This window comes from Setaria viridis, chromosome 3, assembly GCF_005286985.2.
Source record: "Setaria viridis chromosome 3, Setaria_viridis_v4.0, whole genome shotgun sequence".
NCBI lineage: Eukaryota > Viridiplantae > Streptophyta > Magnoliopsida > Poales > Poaceae > Setaria > Setaria viridis.
The window spans coordinates 19321284-19334490 of NC_048265.2; the positions used below are offsets into that span (position 1 = coordinate 19321284).

At 42.9% G+C, this 13207-nt stretch overlaps 2 protein-coding genes across 2 annotated transcripts; one reads left to right on the forward strand and one right to left on the reverse strand.

Moving 5' to 3' along the window:
* Window positions 1-1317: 1317 nt before the first annotated feature.
* LOC117848372 (MLO-like protein 1) lies at window positions 1318-5129 on the forward strand. Its single transcript, XM_034729747.2, has 14 exons — window positions 1318-1622; window positions 1713-1770; window positions 1871-2118; window positions 2290-2406; window positions 2517-2574; window positions 2793-2884; window positions 3262-3336; window positions 3411-3499; window positions 3626-3675; window positions 3843-3883; window positions 4050-4259; window positions 4372-4439; window positions 4549-4609; window positions 4693-5129. Exons 1-14 carry the CDS (start codon window positions 1500-1502, stop codon window positions 4858-4860), a joined length of 1458 nt encoding a protein of 485 aa, XP_034585638.1. The 5' UTR covers window positions 1318-1499; the 3' UTR covers window positions 4861-5129.
* Window positions 5130-5968: 839 nt separating this feature from the next.
* Window positions 5969-12862, reverse strand: LOC117848373 (guanosine nucleotide diphosphate dissociation inhibitor 2). The gene is made up of 13 exons (XM_034729748.2): window positions 12629-12862; window positions 11059-11121; window positions 10846-10929; window positions 10387-10494; window positions 10084-10256; window positions 9287-9398; window positions 9087-9167; window positions 8935-8997; window positions 8742-8843; window positions 8399-8523; window positions 8060-8270; window positions 7905-7979; window positions 5969-6346 (listed from the first exon to the last, which is right to left on the reverse strand). The coding sequence occupies exons 1-13, from the start codon at window positions 12713-12715 to the stop codon at window positions 6293-6295; spliced, it is 1338 nt and encodes a 445-aa protein (XP_034585639.1). The 5' UTR covers window positions 12716-12862; the 3' UTR covers window positions 5969-6292.
* Window positions 12863-13207: the final 345 nt, after the last annotated feature.

The following is a 13207-nucleotide window of genomic DNA, read 5'->3' on the forward strand; positions in this document are numbered from 1 at the left end:
CAACTTCAATTCTACATGATTTTTGATATGTATGAAGCTTAAATTTTACAGGATAATCAATTTAGAGAATTTCCTAAAACTTTGGCATTGATGCTTCTGTTTTCATTTTGTTTTCCAGAGGAAGAAACAATATGTGTGTGTACCAACGCTTTGTACTAGACAAAAAGAATTAGCAAAGATTTTGAAACACAACTGCATAAATCATACATGTTTGATGTTTACAAAAGGAACAAAAAAGATGAATTAAGCACTTAAATTTGCCAAAAAAGTTTCTAGCTATGTTTAAACAAAACATTGTACGGCACTGTGGATTAGTCGGCATATGACATGGCTAAGGAATAATGATAAGTTAGATGATTACTACGTAGCCTAAACCACTGTCAGCTGGCAGTAAACTGTTGTTAAGTCGAGGTGAAGATGACTCGTGCACCAATTTAGTTACTAAAGAGGTTCATTGCACCAATTGAAACATTAGGAATGAAAGTCGCAATTTTAGATACATAAGGATGAAAGGCATACTTTTTCCTAACTTGAAAGGAAATGGAAGTTTCAAAAAAATACAAAGATCGTTGTGTACAATGGGAAAAAAATTGTCAAACATCATACTGGAAATATTTGTCATTCAAAATCCAACGCTATCGTGCTAAGATTTGTACTCATTTATTCATGCCCACGCATTGTTTTGACAAGGCTAATTTTTAGGCTAAATATAATGGACTTCTGAAAAGTCACACATAGTTCCAAAAAAAATATCACATATATATGTTAGGAAGCAATCAAAAGTAGCTTGTAAATTTTAAGATATTGTTGGCAAGATATTCATCTTACATTTTTTTTAATCTTGTAAACATCATTTTGGTAATGTATTAATCCTCATTTTTCTGAATGCCTCTTTTTGACTTATTGTGTTGTAAATACAATATATTTTAAAGAAGATGAACTTAATCTTGAAATTTGGCATTCTTAGCATAATTCGAGCTTTCTTGCAGATGAGTATAGCTCAGTTGAGGTTCAAGCCTCTGATTTGGTATGGGTGCTTGCGGCTTTTTTTTTTTTTGATAGACAAGCTCGTTAACAACTGAGTTTAGCCTTTAGGGGGTGTTCATAAGGGTAGATGTACATGCGTGCGTTCATAAGGATAAGTGTATATATATGCATGAATATATGTGGACATATTTTTCCATACTGTATTTTTGAAAAATAAAATTATAATTTTGTTTTGTGATACATGTGGTCGTGCAACAAAGCTACATCCTCGCCGTCGCATCCACTGCCAGTTTAAAGCTCCGAGACACCGGCTCCTCTCTCCTCTCCTGTGAGCTGCCGTCCACCGATCTCATATTCCCGGGCCCAACTGAAAGCTCTTCGTTGCTGTTCGCCCCACCGTTCTGAGGTCTCCTGACGGAATAAAACAAACCAAACGGGCAGAAGCGCGCGGTCCCGGTCCCGGAGTGGTAGTGTCACAGCCTTTGCTGGGAGGAACGTGCGAGCGAGGGACGATGGGGGAGGCCGACGAGGCGGCGGCGCTGCAGTTCACGCCGACGTGGATCGTGGCAGCGGTCTGCTCGATCATCGTGCTCATCTCCCTCGCCGCCGAACGTGGCCTCCATCACCTCGGCAAGGTACGTCGGCGAACCTGGAGTTCTTGCCTACTGCTTTCCTGCTGACGCCGGTGAGCTAAGAGCTTCCGCTTCGTGGCATGCATACTGCAGACGCTCAAGAAGAACAATCAGAGGTCGCTCTACGAGGCGCTCCTCAAGGTCAAAGAAGGTAGACAGAAAAGAAATTTTTGATCTTCTTTCCAGAGATGACTGAAAATTACTGGACGAGAAAAAAAATGTTTAGCTCTTCTTCTTTTGGTGTGATGCAGAGCTGATGCTTCTGGGGTTCATATCCCTGCTGATGACGGCGTTCCAGGAGACGATCCAGAGGACATGCATCCCTCCCAGCTGGACAGAGTACATGCTGCCGTGCCAGAGGCCGGAGGCTCACCAGCCTGCCGGGGTCGCCGCCACGAGAGCGCGTTTTACCGCCGCCGAGATCCTCGGAGGGATCAGCAGGGCGCGGGTGCTCGGAGAGGGTGAGGCTGGGGCCGAGGCCGGGCTCTGCCAGATGCAGGTGAGCAATTGACTGAACCATTCGATTCAGACGAAACTCACCGTTTTCTATAGATTTTGTGCAAATTTTTGGTTCTCTATGTTCTATTGAAAGCTAATAAAAACATTAAGCAAACAGCAAAATCTCTGATGTAACGGTGTCTAACAACAGCTGTTGTGATTGTTCTGACAGGGAAAAGTTCCACTGCTGTCGGAAGAAGCCTTGCACCAGCTGCACATTTTCATATTTGTTCTTGCTGTGGCGCATGTCTTTTTCAGTGCTACAACCATGCTTCTGGGAGGTGCAAAGGTGACTAAGCAAGCTGCTTATGGCGTTAGTTTTGCAGGTCAAGGTTAAGTCATGAACTCTTGTTGCTTTTGCCGGCTGCTGATTACGTGCTGTGTTTATTTGTTACTCAGATACACAAATGGAAACAGTGGGAGGAGGAAATTCAGAAAAACAATGCTGCAGGAAACGGTATCTATCAGGACCCAGCTGGATGCTTATATTCTAGTGCAATGCGACCTTTGTGGTTTGAATTGAAGCAGCATTTTTGTTCTAGGAAAACCGGAAGGGGACAAATCCTAAAATAAAAGCTGTTTTTTTTAATCAAGAAAAATAAATGTTTGTTTTTTCCACAATAAATGAGATCTGCTTATTTGTTGAGGGGCTGATAAAATCCTATGAAATTGCAGGACCTAAGAAGGTGCTACCTGTGCATCAACTTTCATTCATTAGAGAACATTACAAGGGGATTGGCAAAGATTCTATGACATTGTCTTGGCTGGTAAGTAATGCACCCATGATCTCAACTGTCATATCTTATTTGTATACTGCAAAGTTGCATGTACTCGCTTCAGTAGGAAAAAAAAAGGGACATTTGAAAATGATATGATTAGATCTGTCTTGAAAATTAGTTTGGTGGTATTACAATTTTGTTATGTTCTACGATTAGAGACGACATGACTACCCAAAAGGACTCTTCGTAGTTCTGTATTATCTGAGCTCAGTTTGGCGTACACAATTTTTTCTGTGCAGAACTGCAGATTTTTTTTTCCAAGGGTTGATACTGAAAGTAATCGCTACGTATTCATGTGTTACTCTTCACAGTGTATAGTCTATCCGTGAACTAATCGGCCTTTTCTTTTTCTCCTTTTGTCACAGCATTCATTTGTTAAGCAGTTTTATGGTTCAGTAGCTAAATCGGACTACAACGCAATGCGTCTTGGTTTTATCATGGTAAGCATAATTTGATATCTAGCTGGTGCTGTGTTCTTTTCCTCTATATAAACTTGCATTCTTTTGGATTGCAGACACACTGCCGCGGAAATCCAAATTTTGATTTCCACAGATACATGATGAGGGTTTTAGAGTCTGATTTCAAGAAAATAGTCAGTACAAGGTAATCCAAAAGACTGTTATACATTCTTTCAGTTAAAATTTGAAGCAATTTTCCTTCACGAATAAACTTAATTATATTTTTGGGAGTCAATATATATACTTGACCGTGCTGTTTCTATCTCCTTAGCTGGTCCTTGTGGGTCTTCGTTGTGATATTTCTGTTGCTGAATGTGAATGGTAAGTCTTTATTTCAACCTTCGCAAAAAAAAATGTGGTTGCTATTTATATTGTTTCTGAACATTCTTCTCGCAGAACCAGTTTTCCCCTTCTAACCTTTGTAAGAAAATAATACCTTCGTAGTAATATTTCAGTAGGTCAACTCATCTCATTTTGTTAATCTGCAGGTTGGCACACATATTTTTGGATGGCTTTCCTCCCCCTTGTTGTAAGTGCATATATAGCGTATTGTTTCAGAGTCCTTACATAGTCTGAACAAACAGAATTATGCTGTGACTGAATGATCCTCCTTGTCCTTGACCAGTGACCACACTGACTTAGTGAGTTAGCATCCAGGACTAGGTCCTTACAGTGTACTTGCATACTTTTTGCAGCTTCTGATGGCTATTGGCACCAAGCTGGAGCACGTCATAGCTCAGCTAGCCTACGATGTAGCCTCGAGGCACGCGGCGATCGAGGGCGATTTGGTTGTGAAGCCATCAGACGAGCACTTCTGGTTCGGGCGGCCGCGGATCGTCCTGCACCTCATCCACTTCATCCTCTTTCAGAACGCGTTTGAGCTCTCGTTCTTCTTCTGGATACTGGTAAGTAAAGTAACCACTGCGACACACCATTTCCAAATTGTGGTCACTGGTCAGCTCAGATGCCATGACTGAACACAACATCGTGTATCGGCTTCCATCTTTCCTTTTCCAGATGACCTATGGATTCCACTCCTGCTTCATGGACCATGTCGGTTTCTTGGTGCCAAGGCTCGTTCTTGGGTAATTTGCATGGCCTCCAGTTTATTTCATCTCACAGGAACTAAAATTTATATGGCAACAACACATGAGGTTTTTCTTCTGACTCGTCCATCCATCCTTGTCCTTGCAGGGTCGTCATTCAGCTTCTCTGCAGCTACAGCACCCTGCCTCTGTATGCAATTGTAACCCAGGTGCGTTGGCATTTTCGATGTTGTTTGTCGATAAAATTGCTATCCTCAAAACACTGATCGATGGTCTCCCTCTGCGCAAAAAGATGGGGAGCTACTACAAGAAGGAGATCTTCAACGAGCACGTGCAGCAGGGCGTCCTGGGCTGGGCGGAGAAGGCCAAGAAGAGATCGGGGTTGAAGGAGGGCAACTCCACGGCCGAATCCATGCACAACTCCACGGCCGAAATCATGCACGGCGACGATGTGGCCTAGGATTGGAACGTTGAAATGGCAGCTGGGGAAGACAAGGAGGCAGTTGGAAGCAGAGAGTGGTGGAGCGATAGTAACTTTTGTGCTCTGCAGCGATGTCTCGTATCACGTTGTAGTTTTCCTGTGTTGTAAAGCATAGACATGGCATAGTTTTCGCAGGTAACTTCACTCACAGCAGCCGTAAAATAGTGCTGATATATCTGTAATCTCACAAGTAGTCATCTGCGTCGAAAATTACTCAGATGATCCCGAACCTGATACTTTTGAGTTTTGATGAGGCCTCACTGTTAATTTGTTGAAACCTGATGATGGACGCGCAGTGGTAGGATAAGAATGTGTCAGCTGGACAGCACTCAGATTCTCGCACGTGACCGACAGCAACAGCAACAGTGCATTTGGTTGCAATGGGACACGTTGGGGTGAAGTAGAAACAAAATTCATTAATTCAAATCAACAAGAGCCGTAACTTCCAACATCATACCACTAGTGCCACAGAAAAAAACCAACGAGATCCAAATCTTTCAACATCACACCTCGTGGCACAAAAAATTCGGCCACGTACACATCTTGCTAAAACTCACATAACTTGTGGAGAGAATTCTCTATTTGGCAAATAGGACAACAGCTTAATTTCGGTAGGAAAATATGGAATAACTTGTGGCAGTGGATGCTGCCAAGTTCTCGCTACATGTACATCATTGGCTCGGATGGCACTCAGTCACTACCAGAAAACGGAGATTCTGGTAGTGAGTAACATCCAAGGAGAAGAGCACAACAATGAGCAGCCGCAGAGTCTCTCATTTCGATCAAACTTGTGTAAAATATAAATGGAGTTCAACAAGACCCTAATTTTTCAACACCATACTGTGCGCCACTAAATTTCAGTAGCCATACTCCTGCCCAAAAAAAAAACACAGAACTTGCAGCAAACAATATCTCCGTCATAAAAGCCAGGGTGCACATCCACGCCCACACCAGACCAAAAAGATTTTTTTTTTCAAATGGATGCTCCAAAAATCTTTGAAGAACATGATGTGTGACAATGAAACTTCATACATTCAGTACAGTAGAACAACATGCACTCAATAACATCAGGCAGAAGAAGACAGCATTAAAGAACATGACGTCCAAACTTGCTGAACATTATACATCACACAAAGCCATGATGGTCATAGTCACTGCATTCACTGTTTAAGGCTTTACACCATTCGATCAACTTTAGCAAATATTAAAACCACCACCATCCACCAGCTTGAGTCAATAGTTTTGCATAAAATTGCTAGCAACGAGCATCCAGTAGGCATCGGGTAGAACAGTAGAACACATGATGTGATCTGGTCTGGAAGAGAATCAAACTAGTGATTCATTAAAGTTTGTCCCATGCTGTCCCCAATGATGTGCGTCTTTGATGAACATAAGGTAATGATTGACAAATCTAGTATTCTTCCGCAGCACTGGCAGCGCTCAAATCCACACTAAGATCAACCGTCTGCAATGAGAGTGGAGTTAGGATTTAAAAAGGATAAATCCATATTTGCAACATAAAGTAGTGCATTGAGCGACACAAAGGTTTGCTCAGCAAATATAACACCAGCACATGTGAGTAAATATGCTCTAGGTATACGTGTTTGTGCCATAAAAAGCATAAAGGCATTATAGATGTTTTTCAGAAAAAAAAGGGGGGGAGGTGTCTAAGTGTTTGTCTAACATTTTCGCACATTAGACTAACCAGAGAGTACTCCTAGCTACATTCAGTCCAATCAATAAAATAAAGATAAAAAAATTGCCTCGGAATTTCCTAAATGGGTGATCAAAGCAATCAACAAAATTCGGAGAGCTTTTATTTGGAAGTGTCACAAGGAGGTGAATAGAGGCCACTGTCTGTTGCTTGGGGCCGAGTCCAAAGACCGATTGATTTTGGAGGACTTGGATGTATTAGGATGGGCACTGAGAATGAGGTGGTTATGGCTCAAAAGGACACAACCAGATCGACCTTGGGCTGGACTAGATATCCAAGTGCACCCTAACTCGGTGGCAATGCTCACCATCTCGGTTATATCCATTGTAGGCGACGGCAGCAGAACACTTTTTTGGACTGACAAATGATGGCATGGAAAGTCTCTGATAGACCTTGCGCCATCCCTATGCAAGCAAGTGTCAAAAAGAATTGTATATCGAAAAACAGTTCAGGAAGCCTTGATAGATAACACTTGGGTTCTTGATATCAAAGGAGGCTTGTCTTCAGAAGCAATTTTGGAGTACCTACATCTATGGGATATTTCTGAGATGGATCTCTCTCCTGGAGTAGAGGATCCGCATCTATGGGTACCATCTCAGTCAGGGGAATTCACAACTAGCTTAGCCTATCAACGTTTCTTCGTGGAATCTGTTGATTTTGTGCCACGGAAGGAAATTTGGAAAACATGGGCTCCACCTCGCTGCAGATTTTTTATTTGGCTGGCCTCCATTAATAGATGTTGGACTGCTGACCGTTTGGCCCACAGAGGTCTTGATCACCCGGAGCGATGTCCACTATGTAATCAGGAGGAAGATGTGCAGCATTTGCAAACTTCATGTATGTTTTCAAGATGAGTTTGGTTTTCAGTTGTCAATAGTTGATCTGCAGCATCTAGCGCCAGGTCCAGATGATCTCATCTTCATTGAGTGGTGGCCCCAAGCAATGATGCAAGTTCACAAGCAGCACCTCAAGGGCTTCAATTCCTTAATTCTGTTGGTGGCTTGGTGGTTTTGGAAACATAGGAATACTTGTGTGTTTGAGGGGGCCTCACCTAATTCCAGTGTCATCATGCAGGACATTAGGGATGAGGCTAGACTATGGTGTATGGCAGGAGCCAAAGGTCTTAGGAACATTTGGTCATAGATGAGATGCTTAGGTCACTGGTCGTATCTTTTATCCACGGTGATTCTGTATTAAACCCTGCCCTAATGGGCTTGTTTGAGTCTTCTTAGACTCTTCGGTCTCCTTAATATAATGATGTGCAGCTCCCATGCGTGTTCGAGAAAAAAAAGGATGAAATGTATGTTACCTTTCCAGTGATCATTGTATACATGTTAAGAACATCTGTCACAGTTGTCTCAAAATGGGTGGTGGCATCATAGCTCTGCATGGAGAAACCAAGATTTAGTAGAATGCCCTAGCAGTGAAACTTAATGTGCATTTTGCTATTACTGCAAATCTCACCGTTGAGACAAAGCAATTATCAAGAGATGGTTCATTCACTGGTTCATATCTGTCATAAATATCATAAAAGATCTCATCTACAGAGCCAAGTAGATCAAGTCCAGGCTTTAACTCAGACTGGGGATTATCAGTCTCGGCTTCTGCAGACACAAATGCAATGAACTTCCCTCTCGGCGCAACATTGTGTGTGTATGAGCAACAGAAAACATACCTAAAAAAGAGAATACGACAGAAATGTCATAATTGTGGCAAGCATAGTGATCGGGTTCAATAATAGTGTGCAGGTAAACATAGTCACAAATGAAAATAAAATTATTTGAGCATGAGAGAAGGCCTTACATGTCTGATCTGCGTCCAAGTTGTTTCTGTGGCAAAATAATCTGAACTGAATGGGACTCATTCGTATTAGGGATTGGGTGGCTCATAATAGCAATTGCGCGTACAACCCTACCGATCTTCCTAACCTGTTGAGAAACGTCAGCATGGCATAAAACATGGGGAGAACATTTAGCAAAAACACCAGAAGGCATTGTAGTTACTAAGACTACCTCAAGATGGGAAGGAAAAAGGAGAAAAAGACACAAAGATGCAGAAATTTAGCTTTTCATCTATCAAAATACAAGTATTTGGCACCATAATGACCAAATGACCCATTTGCAATATGGATATAGGGAATATTCACCTTGTTGAGTAAATAGGAAGGATCACAGACCACCTTCTTGCACTTTGCAGTTTCACCTTCAGATGTAACACCACATACTTTCCCCTCCATATCAAATTCGACCTATAAAAATGAGGCAACACAGGTGAAAAGGATAGATTTTTCTTGCCATCCAACATTATGTGAGCCATGACAAGAGAGGCATAAAGCAGACCTTGCACTCTGGCTTATTTAACATGTAAGTACCACCATAAACAGCACTCAGACGTGCAAAACCCTGTAGCCCAAAACAAACATTGTATAATCAACAAGGAACATGATGCCCACTTGAGAAGTACTGGATCAATAGATTGAATTATGACTGACCTGTGGTAGCTCACCCAACCCGTATAGTGGATAAATATATGGTGAGCCTCCTTGAAAGCGTGCAAGAGACTCTGCATATAGCTAAAAGCACAGAATAGGTAAATTTAACTGAGCCATAAAAAGCAAGTATATTCAAACAAAAGCGCTATGACAAGTTCATCTGTAGCAGCAATTAAGAATCAGCTATGGACAAGACTTACTTTCATCCTTTTCACTGTATCAAGTGCTGGTTCATCAAGATAGCGATCATCTCTATGAAGAGCAAGTGCATGCCCAATGAAATCCACTGTATCGTCGCTCAAACCATATTTTCTGAAGAAATACACATGGAAAAATGGAGTTACTTTTGTGCAGAAAGAGCTAAGGCCAACAGGTCAATCCGTTATCTACCGTTGCAAAATTTTGCATTCTCAAAATGTGTCACTGACATGCGGAACATGGACCATAAGTCATTAACACATTCAAGGGATTGGAGCATGCACATGAGGAATTTACCCAAGAATATAAGAGAAACATGCACAAGAAATATCTTTTTTCACAACATATGGAAGATTAAAAGCTGTCAGTAGTATAATCTGAAAGGCAGCAATTTTCACAACAGATTTTTTAGGACCACAACCCTGAAGGTAGCAAGAGCGCCACTAGGGAAAAGAATTTTGTTGCTGACTACAATGAATTTGGTTCACAGGCAAGATGCAAGACTAAGCGATTGTCTACAATGAAATTGAAAATTTGTAGTAAAAATAATATTGGTGAGACACTAATACTCTAGTAAGTCATAACTCACACCTTCACTTCCCTAAAAGAGTTATCCAGGTTTAGCATTATGTTATTCTAACAATGCAACAATTAGCCATGTGGTGCCAATCCCATGTCCCCAACCTACTAGGATTATCTAAGCCAAATTGGGTTGGAGGTGTTACAGTTGGTCTATTGGAGTGCTGGTACATAACTGGCAATAAAATCAATATAATGCAACAAGGTCAAAGGTACTGACGCTATAAGTTCTCTAGTCGTCACCATAGTAAGGTCCAATCCTTGATGGGTTTTTGGATCAGCTTCATTGTAATCTTGGACGTAAATGAAGAAGTTCCTTGCTCTGCGCTTCTCAAAGAGGCCCATCAAAGGGGACTTCAGCGCCTCCATATCAGTGGCAGGGACCTTGTAAATCTGATTGAACATGATAACAGAGAGAAGGCATGTTACCTTACTAGATCTAAGAACCACTGAACCATCTACAGAAAATTCAGGAAGTGATGTTGATGTAAAACAAAGGGAGAACATAGACTGAAGAGACTACCTTCCCTTTGCTGAAAACGTAGCTCCCATCAACAGCTTTGAATGACAAGTACTTTGTCACATCAGTGTGGATGAGGGTTCGAACCAATGTCCCATTTGCCATCATAAACTGATAACAGAAACAATTTTTTTTAACAATGAAGCAACAAAAACTTAATTATGGTACACAATAGTATAACATATTAACAAACAAGTAAGTCATAAATCTAGCAGGAACGCTTCGCAGACTTCTTTTTTCAAGAAAATCGGCAAGGGATTTTCGCAGTTCTCTGAATGCCTAAATCAGCGTAAGTCAACACATAAATCATGGTAAAAAAACTGCAAATGTTTCCCCATCATAAAACAATGCACGATCATGGCGGTGGTGTTATATTTATGTCATCTCAAATGCTTTTTTGCATGCATTAGCTGTTCTAATAAAGGTGTAGAAAGACATTTGCATAGGATAAGACTATTGCACCTTTGGCACCATGTCCACATTGTAGTCCCTGCTTGCACCTAGATGTGTTGGGGGCTTGTCTTCCCCTCTAAACCTCTTCCAGAGCTGTCCCAAAAGGTGAATGAAAAGTGTATCAGTAAAGTTCCAGAAAAACTAAAAGCTTAGTTATGACAAGAAATGGATCCACAAATCTAGAACCCTCGGTACTTAAAAATAGTAATAGTAGTTGCTTACCTGGTTAAGGTTGAGTGAGGTGGAATCTCCTCCATAGTAGTCATTTCTGTCCATGTGCAACACCTAGAACATCATCAGAACCAAGTCCATAATGGTGTCATAAAAAGTGAACTTTTAACACTTACATGTAGATTTCAAATACCACAAATTTAAGTAAGGTTCTAAAAAAGGCATAAGGCTCAAGAGCAAACAGACCAGGTGTCATAGAATAAATCAACCGATGCATACATGTACGATGCACAGAGAAGAGATGTGTTTGTGAGAGGTTGTGGCAACTGCCGGATATCATTCCTATTTTGGCTCTAAAATTGATTCATCATACTGCATTCTCATTATACATACACTTCAAAGATGTTATCAAAGCATCTCTATAGCATTTAAGATCTAAGGGTTCGCTGTTTCATGAAAAACATCCTTTTCATGAAAGGAACTCTCTTATTCCACATCCTCGGTTTGGAGTCATGGTAGCTCACTTATTACATTACAGGGGACTCAACGTCTCACACGGTGCAACTCATAGCCGCCCCCACAAACCATCACCAGTGTGCCATTGCAAGCCCCATGTTCTTGATGACCTCCTCCCACAACCCACAGCCCATCTGCCATAAGCCCATAACTCTACCAGCTGCAGGTAGCCTCTGCCACCGGCTCCACAGCTAACATCTGCAGTTGATGGTGATCTGTGACGCCCTACAACTCTGCTACTGCCACTGTCACCTCCTCGCCTTACACCTTAATGGCGAGGCTTGACAGCAAAACCATGGCCCGGCAACACCCTTGCTGCCCCATTACCACAGCAGCGCTGCTACCTATCATCAGTCCACCTTGCTCCCTGAGGCTGAGGCCTAAGGTCAGGTGACTTGGGAAACCAAGAAATCTTAACCCTAACTCTCCGTTGTTGCTGTCGTTTTGTGTGAGCAACATTTTGCCATCTGTGCATGTGGGACAAAATTGGGAACCCCGCTTATTAGAGATTGAAACGGTCGATTAAAAAATAGCTGCAAGCATGGGCAAGCAAACCCAACACAAGCCATTCTAAAGTGCTACTAAATGAAAGGATCCCTTTAGGTAAACACTCTTCTCCCTCTCTTCTGGCTTCAATACATGCTCTTCCACCAAAACACTAGCAATCACTAGAATTAGATGCCACCTCTCGATTCAGCAAGGACCTCGCAGCCCCAATCTAGAGAATTTCACATGGATAAGCTCAGACTTCATTCACTTCGCGTATCGATGGCTAGGCACAATGGATCCAACTAAGGGCTTAAGGTGATCGGGGGGCCTCTAGAGACACCCTCGCGCACCACGCAGGTAGACGAACACTGAAGATCAGCACACAATAGAAAAGCAAATCATTCGTCTAATTGCAGCGCCCAACGGCCAGATCAATGGAGTGGTGGCTTCCGATCTACGAGCTCGCGAGCTCCAGCGACCCAGTCCACGCCTAGTGATGAAAGCGAACTTGAAGCACCGAGTAGGCACACCGACCCGAAACCGAAATCCGAGCACGGAAGCTGTGGATCGTGCGCGCGGCGGCTGGGGGAAGCAAGCGTGCGATCGGCGGTCTCACCTTGAGGCCGTCGACGGAGAGGAGGCCGCTGAGGATGCACTCCTTGAGCCCCGTGCCCAGCACGATCACGTCGTACTCCTCATCCATGGCTGCCCAGCGAGATAGCTGCTGCCTGCTACTGCGACGGCGGCGGCAAAGAGGAGATGACGCGGCGGAGAAGAGGAGTGGAGTTGACGAAAGGCAGCGAGCGGTGCGGTGCGTGGGGAGGTGGGAATGGGATTTGGCATTTGGGAATCCGAGAGGAGGACACGGAGCCGATTGTGGATGGGATGCCGGTCGCTTTCGCGCGCAGGTCCTCAGCTCGCGAAATATTTGCGGCTTTTTCCTTCTTTATGTTTAATGTTTAAGGGGGTGTTTGGGAGCACTCCACTCCACAAAAAATTGCTCCACTCCACCAACTTCAAAAATTTCGCAGCCAAACGCGTCTAGCTCCAGCAACTCCGGCTCCAGGAAAAAGGTGGAGCAGGGGGTAGATCCACGTTTTCTGTGGAGTACCTCAAGAGGTGCTCCAAAAACCCCCTGCACAGACCTCCTCGTGGAGTTGGTGGGTATTTACCCACCATTGCCACTCGTTACACA

What these genes read in the sequence shown, in the direction of transcription:
- LOC117848372 (XM_034729747.2), top strand. Translation starts at nt 1,500, where the DNA reads ATGGGGGAGGCCGACGAGGCGGCGGCGCTGCAGTTCACGCCGACGTGG. An exon ending in TGCTTCTGGGAGGTGCAAAG is followed by an intron (nt 2,407 to 2,516) that starts GTGACTAAGCAA and finishes TTTGTTACTCAG; the next exon opens with ATACACAAATGGAAACAGTG. An exon ending in TCTGTTGCTGAATGTGAATG is followed by an intron (nt 3,676 to 3,842) that starts GTAAGTCTTTAT and finishes GTTAATCTGCAG; the next exon opens with GTTGGCACACATATTTTTGG.
- LOC117848373 (XM_034729748.2), bottom strand. Translation starts at nt 12,715, where the DNA reads ATGGATGAGGAGTACGACGTGATCGTGCTGGGCACGGGGCTCAAGGAG. An exon ending in TCTCCGTCGACGGCCTCAAG is followed by an intron (nt 11,122 to 12,628) that starts GTGAGACCGCCG and finishes ATGATGTTCTAG; the next exon opens with GTGTTGCACATGGACAGAAA. An exon ending in TAAATAAGCCAGAGTGCAAG is followed by an intron (nt 8,844 to 8,934) that starts GTCTGCTTTATG and finishes TCATTTTTATAG; the next exon opens with GTCGAATTTGATATGGAGGG.